At 31.5% G+C, this 22821-nt stretch overlaps 3 protein-coding genes across 3 annotated transcripts; all 3 read right to left on the bottom strand.

Annotated features, from left to right (window-relative positions):
• Nucleotides 1-301: 301 nt before the first annotated feature.
• On the bottom strand, nt 302-6176 carry LOC137821745 (DNA replication licensing factor MCM4). The gene is made up of 18 exons (XM_068626487.1): nt 6022-6176; nt 5274-5930; nt 5060-5188; nt 4881-4962; nt 3946-4078; nt 3781-3852; nt 3576-3698; nt 3384-3497; nt 3095-3307; nt 2916-3014; nt 2586-2746; nt 2241-2337; nt 1991-2152; nt 1286-1366; nt 1129-1207; nt 897-1033; nt 749-805; nt 302-656 (listed from the first exon to the last, which is right to left on the bottom strand). Exons 1-18 carry the CDS (start codon nt 6053-6055, stop codon nt 582-584), a joined length of 2505 nt encoding a protein of 834 aa, XP_068482588.1. The 5' UTR covers nt 6056-6176; the 3' UTR covers nt 302-581.
• A 3191-nt stretch (nt 6177-9367) lies between these two features.
• Nucleotides 9368-10753, bottom strand: LOC137822419 (protein SHI RELATED SEQUENCE 3). The gene is made up of 2 exons (XM_068627310.1): nt 10368-10753; nt 9368-10070 (listed from the first exon to the last, which is right to left on the bottom strand). Exons 1-2 carry the CDS (start codon nt 10627-10629, stop codon nt 9697-9699), a joined length of 636 nt encoding a protein of 211 aa, XP_068483411.1. The 5' UTR covers nt 10630-10753; the 3' UTR covers nt 9368-9696.
• Nucleotides 10754-17636: 6883 nt separating this feature from the next.
• On the bottom strand, nt 17637-18542 carry LOC137821308 (uncharacterized). The gene has a single exon (XM_068625831.1). It carries the CDS (start codon nt 18395-18397, stop codon nt 17855-17857), a length of 543 nt encoding a protein of 180 aa, XP_068481932.1. The 5' UTR covers nt 18398-18542; the 3' UTR covers nt 17637-17854.
• Nucleotides 18543-22821: the final 4279 nt, after the last annotated feature.

Below are 22821 nucleotides of genomic sequence, written 5' to 3'. Positions count from 1 at the left end.
GTTTCTACAAATTAAATCACTTACTAAAATATTAAATAACTTAAAATATACCAATAATAGGTCACAAAAATGCACTAACCAGCTTAAATTTAAAATTAACTAATTGAATTATCATATTATCAGAATGTAAAGGATAACAATGAAGTACAATTACTTTTTTTTCAAATGACTAGACTAAAATGAAATAATTAAATATTTATTTCCTAAATATATAAACCAAAATCATACAACTAAAACTACAGAGGCCAAAATTGTCTAATTAAAACAACAAAAACAAGAACACAAGTGAACTGTCCTGCTATTTTATCAGAAACTAAAACTCTTCTACTTGAGAAAATCCCAAGTTAATAAATTGATTTTGTTAAGATGTCGATGTTGAATTATAACATGAGATGTCTGATTAGCATCGTTACCTGGGATAAAGGAAAAATAAAAAAGAAAACAAAATAACTCTGAAGATGCCTATATATATATGTACTAAACATGAGCACCAGATACATACTGTTAAGAAGGCTTTTGAACACAATCTAAAAACTAAAGGAGAAAAAACAACAGACCCTGCTAGAGCCTGCCTCCTGTTGTTAAGATCTTTTTACGCTATCACCGTGCATTGTAACAAATCCTTCTGTAGCCAAGTTAGCTATAGCATTTCTTAGCTGCATTAACAAAAATTAACCCTTTAGTTTAGCTTATCCTTTGAAATGGGACGTGCGTAAAATAAGGTTAAAAGGGAAAATGACAGGCTTACATCATTGAGATGAACTTCGCTAACACCCGTATCCTGCTTCTTTAATTCTTCCAATAACTGCATGATAATTTTAATTGTATTAATAAAAAATCATAGGAAACTACATAATCTAAATAGTGTATATTTTATATAGAACAAACAACAATACCTCTATTAACCGCATAGAAGGTCCCCCAATCTGCATCTTCTCCATGATTAAGTTGCGAGTTGCTTGTAGCAAACTTTCTCTCCTAATCCTCTCACTTGCCGACACTCCAGTAGTAATAAGATCCATATCAATGGTTCCTGTAAAGAGGAAAATATTATATGATAATTAAACACATTTTCATTTAATTATTTTCCAGGTGAAATTTAAGAACTAGGTTAGATATGAAACCTACCAGTAGAATGATCCGTTGCAGACTGCTGCATTGCAACTTCCAAAAGCCGGAAAGCCTCCGCTACATCATCCTTTTCGACCTGTATGCATCAGGTTATTGAATAGTTATGTATACTACTCCATATATGTACATCATGAGAAAATTGAGTGTTACTAACCCATTCCGAAAAGCGAATCCGAGCCAATGCTTCACTTAGACGAATCAGACTCTCAATCTGCCTCGGAGTCGCTGTTATCACCTGTTAAATAGATTGGTAAGATTGAGCAAACACGTGAGAGAAACATTATAAAATATAAACAAAAATCCTCACAATTCCAACATCGCAAATTAATTCATTCATATCACAGATATCAATACCAAAAAACACAATATTGGTGACATATCATGCACGCCATTCTTTTCTGAGTTAAGAACCTCTGCTTTCTGTTTTGTCAGTTTACAGATAACAGTTAGTTTTTCCTGTAGATTTTACATTCCTTTCTTTTCCTATATTTATGTGTATATATATGTATATGTATATATATATATATAGGTTGTATCTTGTTTTTAAGATAAGTTCTGATATATGAATAAAAGAGTTTTCCTTCTTTCCCAATTAATCTATACACATCCTACGCATATGAAGTCTAAATGAATTTTTTCTCCCTTTTGCAACTTTCAAGAACCGTGCAGTCAGCTATCAATATGGTTATACCATATCCAAGAGAGAATAATTACTCTAATAGAGTTACAGCAAAATCGGTGAACTTGTTCTCTAAACTGATTGCTTAGCTATTAAGTAATATTTTAAAGAATAAAAATTAGTTCCATGCAACAAGCACTATTACAAAGGACGAAATTATTTTGAAGAGAAAAACATTACCTTTTTGCTACTCCCAGGAAAATTTCCTCTTCTTCTTATTTCCACATAACCTCTAGTCAACTCTTCAGCAGCTTCATCAGAAAGCTGAGGGTGTATGTGCTTTCGGGCATAGCTAACATAATCTGTTAATGTAGAAATATCCAACACGTCGTGCTCCATATTCTGTATAACACAGACACAGAACAATGTGGGTAAAAACGCTTAAATTTGGATCTTCACATTGAATAAAATGATTGCAAGTTTTCTAGACCTCGGGATTCTCAAAGTGTAGAGCCACAATATGTTTGGCAAGGCGCCTGTCAGTCTGCTCATCAGCCTTGTCAAGGATCAAGTAGATTAAATCAAACCTGCATGATAGTTCAATGACACTTTATTTTAACCCCTACTTCTCGCACTATTGTGTGTTGAAGAGAATTAATAAATTTAATAAAGCATGTTTAATATTTATTGTGCTCTTAACAAATGAATAAAAAAATATTAGAGGCTACCACCGTATACAACATAGCTAATAGATTTAAGATGCCTAGATGGGAGATAGCATAAATGTGCGGTCAGACCCATAATCTAGTTATCACAGCTTATGGGCAATGTCTACCTGGACAGAAGTGTGGGAGGAAGGTGTATGTTGTCAATGACAGACAAGCGAGGATTATATCTTGAACCACTGGGATTTGCACAAGCCAACACCGAAGTCCTAGCATTGAGGGAAGCAATTATACCTGCCTTTGCTATTGAAACGGTTTGTTGTTCCATCACCTGGATTAAACAGAGACAAGTGCATTAGTCACTAAATAGTCAGCTGAGACACCTAGCCTGTAAAAATTGTAGCATAATTTTCAACAAAGACAAATTTTGAAGGAAAAACATGTATATGACTGCAGAATACTTCATTGGCTAAGATAGGCAGATGACGAATGTAATCAACCTCATGTAACATGCTCCTTGCATTGTCAGACATTTTGTCAAATTCATCAATACAACAGATACCTCGGTCACTCAAAACAAGGGCACCACTCTCAAGAACCTGAATCATAAGCATAAATATCAGGTTCCACCGTGTTAAATACTTAGAAGGCAGTAAAAAATCATATTAATGGTCCATACAGTTTCTCCTGTCTCGGGGTCCTTGGCTACATATGCAGTCAGTCCAACTGCAGAGCTTCCCCTTCCACTGGTGTAAATGCCACGTGGAGATAGTTTGTGTATGTATTGAAGTAGCTGGGACTTGCTTGTCCCAGGATCACCAACAAGGAGAATATTTATATCACCACGGAAGCTGGCACCAGAAGCTAATTTCAATGCATTGCCACCAAAAAGCTGCAGCCAAATATATATTAGCACCCTCAGAAAATTGGTAAGTAATCAATGAATGCATAACTAAAATATGCCTAACCTGACAAAGAAGACCTTTCTTCACGTCATCTAGCTCCCAAATGTTTGGTGCCAATGACTTTGTCAGTATTTCATATATATCTGGCCGTTTTGAGATCTCCTTCAGTCGAGCCACCTGCAACTCAGACAAGCATACAATTAGCAAGTGAGAAAGCAAGCACTGGATTTTCTAGTAAATATATACAAACTGTACTTTTTCTTCTTCAAAGAAGACACCATCTTCATTTCTGCCAGGGCCACTATCAATATCCATAGCATCCTCTACCTGCATCCTGGACTTATGGGTCTTCTTTATGTGAAGACAATCAATATATGTCTACAACATCAAGAGGACAAAATAAAAACATCAGTTAGACAGCATAATAAGTGTAAATGAGATAAGAACATTTAGCACATACCTTGAACAATGACTTAACAGTCCTCTGAGTTGGTCCAACCCTAACAGTCATAGCCCTATAAATACCAGTCACCTGATAAAAAAACAAAACATTCGATGGCATGATTAAACAATCTTAAAGACATATAGCTGTCACAAGTACATCAGTACATCACTAAGGTCTCACCTCAACTCTGTCACCTGGCTTTCCAATATCCACCAGTTTATCATGCAGCAGCAAGCTAACTGTGTGAGGTGTTCCTCCTTCAGGTATCTCGTCAGGTGTCTCCTGAAGCCTCACAATTTGCTTATCAGTAAACCTGGTCGTAGAAGAAAAAAAATACACATAAAAATAGTAACACAAAAAATAAATATGTAAAACAGGGTCAGACTGCCAAAGATTCCCTTTATTCCCATCACTTAATTCTACCCAGTACCCATTGGACTTCAATTAAATTTATTTTTAAGGCACAGTAATTATCTGAACCTCTTAAAATGGAAGCATGGTTCTCAACCTTTAGATTCAACTCAGTTAAACCTTTGACACAAATTAGGCTGAGACTTGAAAGACAGTGGACTAAACAGAAAGTTAAATTTAATTTAAATTTAAAGCAGGCTGATTATGTTTATTGACATAGAAATAATCCTTACAACAATAATAAAACCATAACGTAACCAAAGCAAAATAAGCATTATTAGTTAGTTTGTTTGTTTCAAAAGGTGTTTAGAAGTAGGTGAGTTTACTGGTGGATAACAACCGATTCAGAAGCCTAAGTCTTGCTGCAAGTTATTCACGTGTCTTTTGCTTTGCCAGAAAAACATGTTATCCCAGATTGAGAAAAAGCAAATAAAGGAACCGAATCAGTGGAGAAAAATAAATAAAAGATGTCTTTCAGAATTTTGCTCAATCAAAACCATAACACATCACTCTAGTCAAGAAGAAGATCTCTATATCAAATTGTTATATACCAAGTTTTTGCTTACACATAAAGAGGCGGTATTCTGCCTTTCAAATTGTTAAATTACAAGTGTTTCCGTATACATGTAAAGGAAAGACTCTCCATTTCAATTTGTTAGCTTACAAGCTTTTCCTTATACATATAAAGTAAATATTTGCATTACCTGCATCGGTTGTGAACAAGTGTCATGGAATTCCTGGATTGGCACTCTTCCCTCAAACATATAGTGGGCTCCGTTATTCGTCCTACAAATCATAATAGTCAGCAAAACATTAAATAAGTAAAAAAGACAGTAAATGGTCACTCACTAAGTAATAAGCAGAAACATCCCATTAAAATTACCTCTCTCCACCGGAATTGGGTCACAGCAAAATCCACACACAAGACACCTAAATATAGCTTCCCTAATTTCAGGTATAATTGAACTACACCTTATAATCATTCCTTTCAATGACACCATCCTCTCAATATCTACAAAAAAATTGACATCGTATAGTTATATCAGCCCAGTTGCGAACAATAAGACATAGTTACGAATGATGGAATAAAAGCTCACCAGAAGGGTTCAAATTTCTCATTGAGGTTGAGCTTTTGAGATTGAAAATCCGAGTCTGAATGTGCTTCTCAGACATGGGCTTCAATCGGCTAACCATGTTCATCAAAACCAAGTCAAAGATAGCAAGAACCTCAAGAGGGTATCTAACCATCTTGGTGTACAAATCAGGATCATGATCAAACACGTCGCGCGCATTAACGTCAAGAGAATCTCCTTCAACTTCAATAACCTGTCTGATCAATTTCTCATACTTCCCTTCGGTGTGCAAGTGCAACCCATTATCGTCAGCCTGTGACGAAGACGCCTCTCTAAAGTCCCTCAAAAACCTGTGAATCGCATCGTTCACGTCTTCCACGCTTATGCTGGTGCCCCACACGAAGGTGGGCCTGGCGTCGTCCATGTCGTAGCCATCGCCGCCGTCAGAAGAGGCTGGCACGTCATCGGTGGTGGATGTAGGTGTGGCGGGAACGCGTCCGCCGACGCTCTGGCGGGAGCGCGGCGCGGTTGGAGTGGCTTCGGAGGAGGCAAATCGAGAGCGGCGCTCCGACGGAGTGGCGGATGCGGACGGGGTGGAGGATCGGCGGCGGCGCCTACTTCCCGGCGACGAGAACGTGTTGCCAATAGGGCTGGAAAGGGAGTCGTCGGGGGAAGAAGGACCTAATAGAAAAGAGGTTATAATAAATTACCAAATCAGAAAATTCGGAAAACGAAAACCGCAAGAAGCGACAGAGAGATGAGCTATACTAACCGTGGTTGAAATTCGGAGAAGAATCGGAAGCCATGGATTTGGTGTGCTCGGAGAAATTCAGACACAGAAGAAAGAGTGTGCGTGATACAGAAAGCGCCGTAAGTGGTGAGTAGTGGTCAATAACGGGAAGATATGGCGGGGAATGATTTGTGTATTCCCGCCAAAACTTGTGGGCTTTAATCTGGGCCTTGAGGTTGTCGTATAAAATATAGGCAACTGCGTACTGTACTCCTCAATTTAAACCTGCACCTCCATACATTCTGAAATCAAAATTGCCCTTGCAAGATTTATTTAAAAGCGCAAACTTCCATGGAAGATCGGGTTGGTGGTGCTGGCTTTTCGACACACTATAATTGAGTGGAACTATTGAATTCGTTTAACATTGAGTTCATGATAAATAATATTTATAAAACTAACAAAAACCTAATGTTATTAATTGAAATTGTTGGTGTTACTTCAAAGAGATTCACTTTCATTTTAACATTAAAATAGTTTTGTGTGAGTCGTTTGCTACTTCTTCTCCCAATTACATATTATACACTCTCTTTTTTGCTTAGGAATAAATTATGCACTTTTAAGTACGTATTTTTCATTTTTAGATAAAGTATATTTTATTAACCATCATACAAACTAAACAATATGGTATTTACTTAGGTGAGACATTTTTACTTTAATCTTAATTGAAAATATTTGAAGATATCGTACGAGATTAATAATGGAATATACGATAAAAAAATTTGAAGCTGAAAAAATAATTGATCATAGAAAAAATTTATAGGAGTTTAAAATAATTAAAAAATAAATTGAAAATATTCTACAATATATTTTTATAAAAAAGTATTTGAACGTGTAAATTTCTATAGTTTTGTATTTGTTAGCTACTTCAGTGGATAATTTTATTATTATTTTTGGCTAATTTTGTCAACATATCATTTCAAAAATCAAATCCAAAAATAAAAAACTAGATTGAAAGTGACTCCAAGATAACTTCATCTCCTTCCTCTTATGATTACTAAAAATAAAATTACTCAGTGTCTTAACACTTTAACAAGAGGTCGATATACTTTCGGTACAATTTTAAAAAAATCTTCTCAATGAACAACTATAAAATAATGTTGATACAACTATACAATAATTGCCATCAATTTTAAAACACTTTGGGTTTAAAGGCTTAAGCTTCTTTTGGGTGATATTGACATTTTACATAATATAATATTTGAGGTGATTGGATCAGCATCTAATGAATGGTGAATTAGATTAAATAAAGCATCAAAACATACTTCCTATGCTACTTTTCGCATAATATGTTATATATAAGAATCAAATGAGCAATACGTTGATGTGTGTACAAGAGCCAAAAATAGGGCAACGAAAGCAACCATAAATACACTATAAACTGATTTATTTTTCAGAAAGAAAATCATTTTCGAGCACTCATCTGTTTTGACTGGTCTAGTCGCAACATATTCAAGAGTTAAGGTTCATGAATTCACGTTCCAACAAATGTTGTATAGCGTATTACGAAGTGGACTTTTAGCTTAATTCAACCAACACTTGCTATGATAGGCTTTAAATGAGGATAGGTTTTAAATGACTCTGATACCAGATTACGAAGTGAACTTTAAGTCTAACTCAACAAACACTTGCTAGAATAGGTTTTAAATGACTTTGATACTAGATTACGAAGTGGACTTTAAGCCTAATTCAATCTCATAAAACCGACTCATGAGATTGAGGTTTGCACCCACTTATATACAATGAAATGTTTTCATCTCTAGTCGACGTGGGATCCCCAACATGACGTCCCATCTTCCTCTTATTATACTGCAAATAATATATGTATATATTATATTATTCTTAGTTAAAAGCTTTGCCGAAAGACATTTGCGATTTCATTGCCACCAACTTTAAAGAAAGTTGATTTTCTCGTATATTTTTTTCGTTCTGATGTCAATTAAACGTTAGCAATATCTGAACCAAATTTGTTAAATATTCATCATGAGAAAACTAGGATTTTGAAATCATGACGAACCAGAATTAGCAAGTCGTATATCTGTTAGGTACATATATGGCTTTATATATATATATTGAAGTATAGATGTAAAGGATATATTCGTGAGGTTTGTACGAGTATTCCCTATAGTTAGTGAGTGCATCTTTTTCTATAAAAAGTTTGAGCGCACTTGTGGTTTATCTAGTACTTTACTGTAAAAGCTAACTTCAAACTAAGTTTCACAAGATGCTTCTCATTTCATACCTTCTTTTGTGCAAACTCGATTGTTTTAAATTATTTATTAGGGTTACGGATGATTCTTCCCTTCTTCTTAAGCTTCCTTCATATTTGTTCGTATATGTTTATTCCTTTATAGTACATGGACATGTCTGTGTTTATGAGGTGCATGTATATGCTTATATTTCTGCAAAATATGAAAGCTAGGTTTCACATGTGTATGTATACCATTGGAACTCATAAAAAAAATAGCGTTTATACAAGTCGTTTATCTTGATTTGAACCGCGTTTCGAGCAAGGAGAGGACACAGAATAAATGCAGATTCGTATTCATATTGCAAGTTAATAATTAGGTGAATTACGCATCCTCGTTCTGTGGAGGCAAAAGAAAAAGAACGACCTTTTGGAATTGTGTGAATTGTGTTCAATGCAATGTCATCGAAACAAACAAAAGCACCTACCGCTTTGAAAAATCTTTATTGACTTTTTTTATCAACAATAATAAATAAATAAAAACGACTCACTTCAGGGTGATCTATTCCTTATACAACAAACCAAAACAACTAGTCAACACAAAATCAACCAAACTACTCTAAAACCAATCAAATTATTCTAAAAGAACCCCAAGTCTAAAAACACACAATCTGAGAAACGAAAAACAAGCAGAAAAAGTTTTAGAAGTAGTCAAAGATCAAACTTTCAGTTGAGCCAAAGAGAAAGTCTTTTAATGATTCATCACTTCACCTTGAAAAATGACTTTATTCCTAATACACTAAATATCACTAACCATCGCAATCTAAATATTTCCCACTACTATATTAACAGAATTAGATACGTTACTTAGTTGAACGGTAAGAAGTGAGAATGAGAGAAATAGAATCTGACAAACTTCAACCCTAATCACTCATAACAAAGAGTCTACACCGTAAATTAATATGATGGTAAGTTATGTTATTGTTTGTTCCCATCTAGAAACATTGGGTTTGATGCAGCTTATTGACAAGACACACTAAACAAATTGTTGTGAAGTGTCATTATTTGTGTAGAATTAAATATGGATGATAATGAAGACTTGGCAATTTGTCCCAACTTTGTTGCTTACAGCATGATGGCGACAAAAGAGAGTAGAAGTAGGAACATTATGATTAACAAAGATGTAAAAAGTGAATTACATCAAAACAAGAAGACAAAGCTGCCAAACCTATATAAGTAGGGGCATGTGCTGCACGCTAATTAAATCAAAAACCAAACTTAACAAATGTATAATAATATATATAATACAAGTTTTTCAACCAAAACAACAACAAGCTCCCTTAGTCTACGTTGAACAAAAGTCCTCGAAGAAGGCTCTAGCTGAATTAAAATAGTAAGTATTCTGTTCCATTCTCTTCTTTCCCCGCATCTAAATATGCCCTCTGATCTCATTTTCTTTGTATCCTGAAAAATTACGGTTTTGGGTGTGACAAGTATGTCAGATCAGGTCTGAAGGAAGCTAGGGGAAATGAATGGTGTGGAATAAAAAATGGTTCTTGAGAAGCAGTGAGTGAGAGTGGAGGCATAGTTGCACTTGCACCATCACGAGTGTGGAGTGAAACACTCCTAAGATTGAGATCGTGTTGTTGATCAAAAGGGTTGTCACCCTTAGCGTTGAAGCTTTGTTCAGGACCTTGATCATAGAGAAAACCACTAAACACGTGTCCTCCAATGTTCACAGAAGTTTGATACGCGGTTTCATTAACCGTGTCATCCATAGAACGCACCTGAACACAGCTGAATGACGCCATGGAACTTGTAACAGCTGGAAATTTGAACTCCAAGCCTGAATTAGACAAATCACTGATATATATATATACACACACATATCACCAAATTTGGATACATAAAATGAACAAGAAAAAGCAAACAAAAAAGGAGCACTAATTCTGATACCAAATGATATATGAAAATAGGGTATGTGGTTGATTTTATGAGTATGTATGATGATGTTTTTGAGAGATGGAATAAAACAGCAGAATTAAGGAAAATGAAGGTGTTAGGGCTGTATTATATATGTATATGTATGGATGTTAATTTGGTTTATGCAGTGGAGAAATGCATATATATGTATATACAGTACTTGAATATGGGTTGTGCTTGTGCCTTTTAGGAATATCTCCCTGCTGAAGATTAGTGGTGAGAGGTTGGTGCTCCACTTTGTGGCGTCTTCTATCCACAGGAATCCAAGTGCTTCTGATATGAGTTTGGCACTTGAAGCCTTTGTTCTTGCAGCAGGTTCTGCACCTTGAGTAGGCACAGTCCTTTTTGGCTTGGTTCCCACACTCTTCACACTTTGATCCCTTTACCACTGTTTCTAAGCCTTGTTCTTGCATAGTAGACATCGATCTTTACACTGAAAAGAGTGAAAGTTCACCCTTTACGACCTTCTTTTTGCCACTTCTCTGCGATCTGATGCAAGAGCAGTACTCTCTCAGAGTGATGATGGGTATAGAATAAAGCAAAAAATTGCTGCATATATATATATATAAGCACTTAAAACGAGTTGATCAAAAAAGAAATTTGCACCATGGCAAAGCTTCCATAATTGCACAGAATAAATTCTGGCTTGAAGTAAAACCCACAAAGTATGAACCAATAGCAAAATTTACTGGGAAAAAAGTAATAAGAAAGAGAAACAATTTAAATATTAATTTACAACCAAATGCAGGCATGAACCAATTTTTAGCAGGTTGATTTTTATGTATATGTGGTCATTTATTTGTGAGTATATATTCAAAAGTTGCTTAGAACCTCAAGTAGTTTAATACGTGTTCTGGTTTGGGTTTTATGATGACAAGATATACAATTACATGAAATTTTATATTTTATACTTTTTAAATATTTTGTTTTAATAAATTAATTTAAATTTCTTAAACTTTAAATTTTAGTCTAGATAAGACTATTTGTATATTAGATATTACCGAGACTAAAATATTTGACAACAAAAAAATATGAAATAATTTTTAGTAATTTGAAATATGATATATATATTAACTTGTTTTATATTTGAAGGAAATAGTAAAGACAAAAGAAAGAGGTGGAATGGAGGAAGGGGGAGTGAATAAAGAGAAAGGACATATTGAAGAGATAGTTTTAAGAAATAAGTTATTGATCTTATAATTGGTAACTCGATACATTCAATCATACGAAGCAATTTTAAGTTTAACTTATTTTTACAAAATTAACTTAGAAAATAAGAGTTATTTTTACATATGTACTATATATTAATATTATGCTTAATTGATATCAAATTTCTAAACAAATATTCTTTTTGAGAAAATTCTGATTAAGTCTTCAAATAAAAAAAATATTTATATGATTTTAAATTAAATTATGATAAAATTTTAAAATTATATAATGTATAAAGTTTTTACACATTAATTTATATATAATTTAGTTTTAATTTATAAATAAATTAATTTCATTTTTTACATTTTTTTTTTCTAATTAAATTTTATGGAGAGATGATGTACATGGTTTATTGTTTATATTCTAATTGACAATACATGATAAATCTACATAACAACATTAAGTTTTCAAATGAATATTTATATATTATAAAATAATACATATAAAAATGTTCTTATACAGTAATCATGTCACTACCATGAGTCTAATGTCATATTTTGTTATGTCAAGTACATGTCATGATATGTTATAAAGATATAATCATACATAAGTATACACACGCGCACACACATATATATCACTTTATATATACATACATCAACAATAATCTCACATTTATTGTGTTCATTGTATGCATATCATTACACATATCACACACTAATTAACCACATATCTTAAAAATATATATCATTAATCCATCAATTTATACACCATCAAATACTTAGTGCAACACATGCCAACAAACATATATACATCATCACAACAATAAGCTGCTTGAATGAGTTTTCTCTTACTTGAACAACCTTGCTTCCTTGACTGAGAATTGACATCATTGCTTAAGTGATACTATGTTGCTTGAGTGTTTCTCTCTTAAGTGTTGTACTCCACACTTGAGCGATTATTGTTTAAGTATTTTTCGCGTAATCGTTTGTGTAATTTTTAAGTGATATACTTGTTGAATTTCTTCCAGTAAATTGAAAGTTCGCAATTATCATTATGTTGTCATTTGAGTGACACTTTCATTGCATGAGCACCCTGACATATATGCATTCGTTCTCCAAATATGTAGAATCCATGCACATCACCATTAACCTCACTTTGGCCACTATTGTTTTGCTTGAGTAACATGTGACATGTTTTTAAAGAAGAAAGTTATATCAACCTCTATCTTTGTCTCTCTTAAGTTACAAACTCTCATTTGAGCTACACACTTTATCATTCGAGTGGCCACACTATCGCTTGAGCAATAGTGAGCAGTGGGTGCAACCATTACACATTGCTTAAGTGGTGATATGTCGATTAAGTGATATCCACCCAAAAACACTTATATTTAAATAACAAAGAAAAACAATGACATTATTTAATCCACATGCATTCCAATTGCATCGATAATACATTTTGTACTTTTAATTCGTCTAAGACATAAATTGTATACATACTCATATTTGTATATATTTCTAAAATTATACATGTTTTTTTTTGTCAGATACAATTGGGAATATAATCTAGAATGCAAATTTTGTATTTCAGATTGTACAATCCAAAAATACAAAGAATAAATTGTTATATATTATTTAGAATGTTTTACTTTTTTTGACTATATGAGTTATTACTACCAAAGATATTGTCATACATCCTTTATTTTTTTACATACATTTATGCATTGACAATAAATATTGTTCAAAAACAAAACCAATTTTGAATAAAATAAAAAAATAACACAATTGTCAAATTAAATTAAAACTTGTCATGAAAAGGCATACAATTAATCCATAAATTTAAAACATGAATGTAAACAATACATAATATAAAAATCTAAGTATTATGTCCTTGACTTCTGTCGCGTACAAGACGAGAATGTCTAACATAAACAACTCTCTTATTCATTAAGTCACAGGCAAATTGTAGTGCATTATGTGTTTCCTCTCGTGCTAAAATGCCTTCAGTGACGTGGTCATAATTTATCATCCTCTGCAAGATGTTGGCGACCCACCTTAATATACTTTACATTCATTAAAATGACATTTGTTAATGTCTATGTTAAAATGAAGTTCGTAGTAAATAATAAATAATACATATATTGAACAACATAATATCTTGATGGAGATTCATGATCTTAATGTGATGTGGGTATATGTCTCCATCATATGGACTACAAGCATGACGACATGGTAGTACAATCGATCGATCTTTCTCTACACAACAAACTATATATGGGGATGACACAACTTTGAACCACTGCATGTATTCAATTGCACATGTAGATTCATGAGAAGCTAGTGTCACACCTGTGACGAGGTGGTCAACAAAGTGTAACCTCTTGTCATCTCTATCGTTATATGACATAAGAGGTGGAGGAACCATCTGCTCATTTGTACTACTGCAACACATGTTTGGGCAAATTTCAATGCATACACGTACTCTTACGAATGTGGCCAAAAAATAAGGATATTGACTTAAACAACCTACTGTGGTGATGGTCTTCTTATGAACTCCAAATAACGCCAACATGGGTTAGAACATCTAAATGGACCTACACAACAACAACAATGCAAATATGTCGTCCAATGACATATCATGTTGCCCGTGGGTGAACCTCTTCATAAGTGAGCTACATACCCCTCCTTCTCATGCCCATAAAGTGTTTTTATATCCATACCTACTACAATTTCAACACAATAGTGTTTATGTATTCATATAACAATAAATGTAACTTTTATTAACAATGTATATGATTTACTTGTATAAGATCACATAACTGTTAAATTGCTTTGTTTGGGCAAATCACGCATCTCCTAACCAGACAAACATGTAGTTTAGTGTGATAGTTCTCCACGATTATCCACCACACATTCGTAGATTGCTAAACATCAACAAGTTCGACACAAAGATTGATGTTTCACTTTTGTCAACAAATATCGTGCATCCCACCAAATGCAACAAATAAACTCTCACAACACACTCTCGAGTTTGGCGAATGCAACACTCCTCGTATAACTCTCGGAGCCAACTAAGTTTGACGTGTGCATCTCAAGAATATCTCATCTCTAAGGTGACATCACCGAAGTCAACCCCTAGCAATTCCACCAAAACTATTGAAGCTATAACGAAATCAATTGGGATATGTGTAGGAAATTGACCCACAATGGAGATATAAAGCAACAATACACATCATCCAACATTATTGTTATCTCACCAATCGAAAGGTGGAAAGTTTTGGTGTTACGATATCACCTTTCCACATAGACTGAAATCAATCCATTATTGACAACCTCATAATAACTTATGTTGCACAATGACAACAATCCCGAATTAAGGAGTGCATCAATTTAAGGATAAGAAATTCCAAATTTACTTAATTTAAGACCATGGAATACCAATTTTAATTATCCACTGTCCTAACAAAAACATGAGTGTTTGTAACTAAAAACAATGTCATCATGACCAATATAACACTTAATTAAAGTTTTTTATTCCAACCTCACCCTCCCACATTTTAAGGGAACATGGTAAATAAAACTTAATAATAAAGAACGATTTGGAAGTCCTTCGAAAAATCCTTCATATTGAACATGTCCTTCTCCATGTGCATCTATCACATTACTAACACTAGAATGGCGAATTTGTTCATGATCTCCTACACGGATCGATGTTGTAGGTCTACCTACCAGTGTCTTGAGATGCACCACCTCTTGTCTTATCCAGGACTTTGTCTACAACATAATTCTTATATTAATAAAAATCAAAATTGAATAAACTTTACAAATAATAGGTATAATGACAAACACATTCTAGATACACTCTGAATTACACGATCCATAACATATTACGTTTTTAAATACACTTTGGATTGCATAATTCATTACGTATTTTCGGATCTAAAAGTACTATCAAGATTGTGCAATTTGGAATGTATTTGAAAAAAAATCATATTTTGAATTGTGCAATGCAAAAGGTATATTTAGAAATACACTATGGATTGCATAATTTGGAATACGCTATGTTTTCCAAACACACTCTGAATTATACAATATAGAAAGTACGTCCATATCAAGAAATACATTTTGGATTGTACAAACTAAAGTGCATTTTTTTTATAAAGCTTCCATGTTAGACAAATCTAAAATGCAGGTACTTCCATATCAAGAAATACATTTTGGATTGCACAAACTAAAGTGCAATTTTTTTATAAAGCTTCCATGTTAGACAAATCTAAAATGCATTTAAAAAATGTAATATGTTATGGATAGTATAATCCTTTTTTTTTTTCAAATTACCCAATCCAGATTACAATGATACAAAAAGGGAAAATGTCAAAGGTATATTTTAGCTGAGAAGACGAAGAAGATGAAGAGGGAGTACTACTAAAAAGGATTTTTTCTCATAGGGGGGGTGCAAGAAGAATTTACCAAAAATAAAATCCGAGCTAATTTAATCTTGGCTATCATTAGAAAGCCCATACTATCCATACCCCTGACTAATTACTAGTAATTCGCATCACAAATTACGCCGCTAAAATATAAAAATGGATCAAAGTTAAAATATATAATAAAACTAAAGCACGTGAAATAAATCACCACCTAAAATAAAATAAAAATTGTTTAATGTAGAAAACAAAACACCAATAAAAAGGATAAGACCCTCTAAAAAAGTACACACATCTAACAGTCATCTAAACAACTTACTAGGAGATCAATTTGTGGATTAACTCTAATATTATTGATGTTTTACAAATTACAATATTATTGTACGTATAATAAAGCTTATCTTTTATATTTTTCTTCTCTTGGTCTTGGGTCTCTTAGTTTTAGTAGATATGGATAATGAATGTCTATATATGAATCTCATCTTTTTTTTAATTTTGACTTATATTTATATGTTTATGAGTTCCAATGTTAATAAACAATGTTTTTTTTAATTATTCCGTTCTTTTACACGAGAAACACAAATTTCTCTTTAAAAATATTTTGCTATCAAGATGAATTAAAAATAAAATTATGAATATTACATTTATAAACACAGTTTTTATTTTAAATTGAAAAATAAAAACTGAAAACATAAATTTCTCTTAAAAAAATAATTTTATAAACATGAATTTAAAATAAGAAATAAAATTATATTTAAAACCAATCACTTATCTAAATCAAAAGTTATGTTTAAAACACAATTTCTCTATTTAATTTTTTGGTGTCCGGAAACAGTATTTATATATTACCTTTTAAAATTTACACATTTTAGTCCTGGGACATCCTAATTGTTTCTTCCATCAAAAATATAAGTTGCTACAGTAAAAAAAATTAAAAGTATTCAGTTAAAAAACTTGAAAATAATTAATTTCAGATCTTTTTCTCTGGACCAAAAAGTTAAGGATCGTTCGATAACAGAGGCATACCAATCAAACATTGCATGAAGAAGATAAGAAGTGGCTTCCACGAATGGCTCAATCTCAACTTCCAAAGCATGATTTGTTTGAACAAATCAAACAGCTTTGAATGAAAACCATTTTTGACTAGTCCGATTCAACAAAAATTACGAAAGGATGGAATCGAAAAATTTCCACTCCACAATTTTTGCCCCTCCAATGGAAACAGATTTTTCAATGAAAACCGAACTTTTTTATTTTTTTTTAAGAAATAGATTTTAAATTTAACTCAGACTCATAAAACCGGCTCATAAGTTTAGGTTTGGATCCAATTATATACAATGAATTATATACAATGAAATGTTTCATCTCTAGTCAATGTGGAATCTCCAACCCACCCCTCACGTCATCGAGATTACCAACATGTGCGTGAAGATATGTCGAGATTACCAACATGTGCGTGAAGATATATGTTATGGATAGTCCGATAACGATCTGATAGTGGATGGCTTGATAAATCCAACAAATACTCGTTAGGATAGACTCAAGATGACTCTGGATACCATGTTAAGAAGTGGGTTTTAAGCCTAACTCAAATTCATAAAACTGACTCATAAGAAGAGATTTACATCCACAAGTGTCCTCATCTCTAGTCGATTTGAAATCTCCAGAGTTGGAATCTCCAAAAAGTTTTGAGCAAAAAAATCAAACCACAACTTCAAAACAACCTTATCCTTAAACAAGCACACAAACGTAGTCCCTACACAAACGGAATTCAAATAAACAGAACCATTATCCCTCATCAGAACCAAACCAAAGTGACAATTACCTACTAAAACATAAGATCAACACAACATATACAAAAGCATAAGAATTTTTTTCATTTTCCATTGATAGATACATTCAGAATCAGTACAAGGTATGCACATAAAAGAAAGAGAGACATCGAATTACATGTCCTAGAGATATATCCACCTGATGTTCAAATACAAATGATAATCAGGGATTCTAAAAGTTAAATTAAGCAACCTAACACAATTCAAGAGAGCCCCCAAATCAATAATTGAAAACCCTAATTAGGAGTCAGTAACATGCTTAAGGCCCAAACCATGTTTGCCACGGACACACCCAGGCCTCACAAACAGATAAGGAGATTTTTTGGAGCTGTGCATTTTCGAAAATACCCTTTTCCCCAATTTCCTCATCCTCTGTCTCCCGAACTTGTTGCTCACCGTCCACGGAACAAGCTCGTCATCCAAACCATACCCATCATCATCCTCATCGTCATCCTCATCATCATCACCATCATCAACATCACGAAGGGGAAAGTGACGTTGGTGATAATCGTAGTGCCGAACTTCTAAACCCGATTCTCCCTGCGATTCGCTATCAATTTCGTGATCGTGTAAACTCTCACGAAGAAGAAGATGGCGAATTTCTTCAATTGGAGCATGGTTGGGACATGAATCGGAAGAATTGGAAGATTCGAACGCGTCGAAATCCTCTTCGGCGTCGACGACATCGACGAGCTCCCACTGCAAGAGAGAATCGTCGTTGACCTTCAAAAACTGAACCTCTTCGAGGAGGAGAAAGTGCATCTCTGAGGATTGGTTTTCCATTGTTAACCTAATTGACTCTTTTTTTCTTCTTCTTCTTCTCCTCCTTGTGTTTTTTCTCTCTTGTTAGTTGCGTAGGTGTGTGGTGTGAGTGAATATAAAAATAAATAAAGTATTTATAAAATACGTTGCTTGCGATGCACGGATACGTGTCGTTAAGGTACAACGTTGCAACAGCTTTTATTACGTGCTTAGGCCAATACTAATCGAACACGTGTAACTCCGTACGTGCGACTGCTTCTGGGTTACGGCTTCTTACCCACTTTCTTTTTTCTCAACCATAAATAAATAAATAACTGATATTTGTGATAAAGCGATAAATTAATTCAACTCGTTGAAATACGTTTTAAATTTCTAAGTACAAATTTAAAATTATAATAAAATGATTACCAAAAAGATATTTTTTTTATCAAACTAAATATATGTAAATTAATTTACATGTTAAATACAATTAATTTATAGTTACCATAAAATAATTGATTTTATTTGAATTTTAAAAACAACTTATAAAAAGAAAAAAAAATCCAAACTAAAGAAAAGAGTAATTAATTCATATTTATTTTGTTTGGCTAGTTTATTTAAAGGTGTTCAACTTTATATATTCAAATGAATTTAGCAATTCTATATTATTAATATTAATAATTATTATTTATGTAGCCAAAACACATTGATGTGTACCACAAAATCATTGAAACTATTAAAAAGTAAATTTTAAGTCTAATTCAACTCCATCAAATGGACTTATAAGGTGAGATTTGCACTTATTTATATACTATAAAATGCTTTAATCTCTAAAATATGTGTGATCTCCAACACACCTCATTCACACCGAGAGTGACAACTCGTGTATGAGACAACATATTATGGATGGTTCGATAACAATCCAATATTAAGCTTAAAATCTACTTTTTAATAGAAACTATGTGGTCAAAGAGATATTGACATATAAGATTAAACTTGTGTAGAATGACTTCACTCACAAATAATTTTTGTTTTAATTAAGAAGATTAGTCAAACATAACATACCTGCACTAAATCCTCTATTAATTATAATATTAGTTTGATAAGTTGTGTTAAACACAAACTCACCTACATAGGTACACTCTTATTTTTATAATTACACGTCAGATAACGAAATAAAAGTATACATTTAATAGTAATTAATACTCAAACTACTATATATTAAATTAACTAACTTAAACGTTAGAGTGTTTTTTACAAATATTCTCACATTTTATTGAGATAGAGAACCGAAACCAATAACCAAATACATTAGGAAGAATGGAGATAAGAGTATAATCCCTTCCCAACTTTAGTAAAAAAACTAATATAATAATTTTATACTATAAATATGACTTTTTAACATCGTTCCTTTAAATTGGATAAATTTATTATTTTCTCAATTAAAATAAGTTTCAATAAATCGTATAAAGAGAAAATACTCCAATTATGGAGTGTAAGTTTGGTACTCATACGTTTATATTAAGTTGAGTTTTCATTTCTACTCTCTTATTTAATTAAATTTAAACCTGATGCATTATATTTTATACATATAAAAAAAAAAAAAGTACATACAATCTCACGTTGGAAGAAAGTGGCGGCGAGGGAGTTTTGTCGGTGATTCAAGATGTTTGGCGAGCACGTTTAATCCGATACATCTATATGCACAAAATTTAAGGTAAGATATTAAAATATTTTTTATTATATTAATATACTTTCAAAATATTTAATTTGATAAAATCAATATTTTTAAAAAACAAAAAAAATATCATATTATTAATTTTACGCGTTACAGAAAAACTTTCATTAGTTTATAACAAGCATTGCTATTTTATGCATATTAATTATAAATTGTTGAAAATACCGTATTAATTATAATTTGTTTGACTAACTAACAACAATAAATAAGATCTGTTTAGAAAGTATATATTTTCAATTTATTTTAGGACAGTAATTACTCATTGGACTAATCTTAACGAATTTATTGGACAACTTTGAACCTCAATATTTAATTTATTTGTTCAAGTCTAGATTCGTCCAGTTGTTTCTTAATCATATTTTATAGTATTTAAATGTGTAATTTATTAAGTAATGATGTTGTTAAGTATCATTTGTAGTTTAAGATGAAAAGGATGTGATTTGACAATTGGATCTTAATTTTTATTGTTTGATTTCCTTTATAACTATAAAAAAAAGTTTAATTTTAACTTTTTTAATAAAAGAAATAATTATCTTAAATATTTGAACATATCTTAAATTATTAAAGTTATGATAGATTTTTTTACCAATCTTATTGTAATATATAAGTAAAATAATTATTATTTTAAATAAGAGTTAAATTTATTTATTAATATTGACATAACTTAGATTACAGTATATGAGAAATAGATTATCACGTCAATTTTATGAGACTAAATTAAACTTAAATTCTTTTTCTAACATTCATTAAAAAAATAGATTAACGTACAATATATAAATCTTTATCAGTCAAGTCAATTTTGTGAAGAAAAAAAAAATTTAAGTTATTTTATAAATTTTTTTATAACACTTTTGTTTGTTAGTGAAGTCTTCATTTTTGTAAGATGTTTGTATATTATGAAGTGGTTGTTGGATTAGGTTTTTTTAAGAGAGAGTTGAAGGAAGAATAGCTGGGTGTTGTTTTAAATGGTTGTTGAGTGGTGCAAAAATGGAGTTGGGTGTTATGGACGCCACTCACCAATGCTTTTTTTATCGTCAAATAAAAATTTGGTGAAATAACATACGAAATAAATTTTAAAAATTATAAATTTAAATGTAAGGAATGTGGATATTTTTTTTATAAATTTTTTCAGAATTTATGGATGGCTTCTAACATGTGAGTCTCAGTGAGATACATGATGTTAATCATGTTTCGTACGATACTTTATTTTATAATTTTATACTACTAGATAATAGGAATGATCTTAGATGCAATTTCGAAAATAATTATTACAAGAGTTATTATTAGTAGTAGAAATACATACGTAATATCTATCTATATTTATCTGAATTTTTCCCTTTTCTCAATTTTTACGATGATAAAAATTTAATATACATAAAAAATAATTTTGAAAAAAAAATATGTAAAAAAAAGAATTTATTAATCAAATTTTTTTTCTTCTCTCTTGGTTTGAGTTTCTCTTTTTTCTAAGTGTTTTTTTCTTCCATTGGTAATTTTAGAATTAGAGAGTGTGATGATGTTCACGTTAAAGTTAAGATTCACATGATGGTAGATACAAAAGAATAATGATTTTACCAAGGAATATAGTTGGTTGCTTAAAATGGAATAAAGAAAGTGATTGAAAATAAAAATTATTTTGTTTGATATATGAGATTTGGTGTGAGAGGGTGAGAATATGTTCTCTTTCTTTCTATTGTTGTCTCAAAACAAAAAAATTAAGAAAAGAGTGAGGAACTAGTTTGCATATAAAAACGGTCTCTTAATATTAATTTAATTTTTTTTAAATAATTTTATTTTTTTAAGTAATTTATATAAAATGATAAAATACTCTATTATATCAATAAAATGAGATATATTAAATAAGGGTAGAATTAGAAAAATTTGTATACATACAAATATTATATTATAAAGAATAATACTCTTTATATAGATCTTTCTAATTTAGCTTCATATTTTTTGTTTGAGTGAAATAAGAAAGAAAAGAAAAGGAAATATTGTTTCTCTTATTTCTTAACGTAGAAGATAAATATAAAAGGAAAGAGCACAATCCCAAATGTAAAAGTATCTTTCTTAATAATAATAAAACAAAAGAGGAAAAAATATAAAAACAATAAAAAGAGAAAAATGGAAAAAGAACTTCTCAAAGAATATTCTCACAAAGTGGTTCAATAATACTAAAACTTTGGCAACGCCATGTTCTGCTAATGATCATTACAGAAAACAAAGCAATAGGAAAATGTAAAGGAATACTCTTTTTTGTAAAAATATTTTTTAAAATTGTTATTCCAACTCATTTAATCTTTAAATTCTAATAATTATGTCAAACAATTATTTTATTAAGCAATAAGAATTAAGTTAATAACCATCACGAACCCAATAATTAAATAAGCTGGGATAAATTCAAATGATTGTCTATGTAAAAGATATTGGTAGTCTATATAAAAATATTTTTTATTAGTTTTTCATTTAAGTTTAACCATATTTATTACATTATTTTATTTATCAAGCATTTTTTCTTAAATATTTTACTTTGTTAAATTAACAAATATAAAGAATTCTTAAAAATTCTACTTTCTTAAATAAAAATAAGAGATGCAATGCATGGTAAAAGAAAATGGTTGGATATATTTTAATCCGTTTTATAATATAGTGCATTAAGGTTTTTTAATTCACGAACTTATTTTGACCTTTTTTTATATAACAAGAAAACGAAGTTAACAGTGTGTTG

Source organism: Phaseolus vulgaris, chromosome 11, assembly GCF_000499845.2.
Source record: "Phaseolus vulgaris cultivar G19833 chromosome 11, P. vulgaris v2.0, whole genome shotgun sequence".
NCBI classification, from domain to species: Eukaryota; Viridiplantae; Streptophyta; class Magnoliopsida; order Fabales; family Fabaceae; genus Phaseolus; species Phaseolus vulgaris.
The sequence above is the reverse complement of the archived record's forward strand: the minus strand, read 5'-3'. Positions and strand labels throughout refer to the sequence as shown.

Excerpts from the sequence above, each read along its gene's own strand:
- LOC137821745 (XM_068626487.1), bottom strand. The coding sequence starts at position 6,055 with ATGGCTTCCGATTCTTCTCCGAATTTCAACCACG. Across the intron at positions 3,015-3,094 it reads ACCCCGAGACAGGAGAAACT|GTTCTTGAGAGTGGTGCCCT; the intron begins GTATGGACCATT and ends CTTATGATTCAG. Across the intron at positions 2,747-2,915 it reads CAAGGAGCATGTTACATGAG|GTGATGGAACAACAAACCGT; the intron begins GTTGATTACATT and ends TGTTTAATCCAG.
- LOC137822419 (XM_068627310.1), bottom strand. The coding sequence starts at position 10,629 with ATGTCTACTATGCAAGAACAAGGCTTAGAAACAGTGGTAAAGGGATCA. Across the intron at positions 10,071-10,367 it reads CAAGCACAACCCATATTCAA|GCTTGGAGTTCAAATTTCCA; the intron begins GTACTGTATATA and ends TGTCTAATTCAG.
- LOC137821308 (XM_068625831.1), bottom strand. The coding sequence starts at position 18,397 with ATGGAAAACCAATCCTCAGAGATGCACTTTCTCCTCCTCGAAGAGGTT.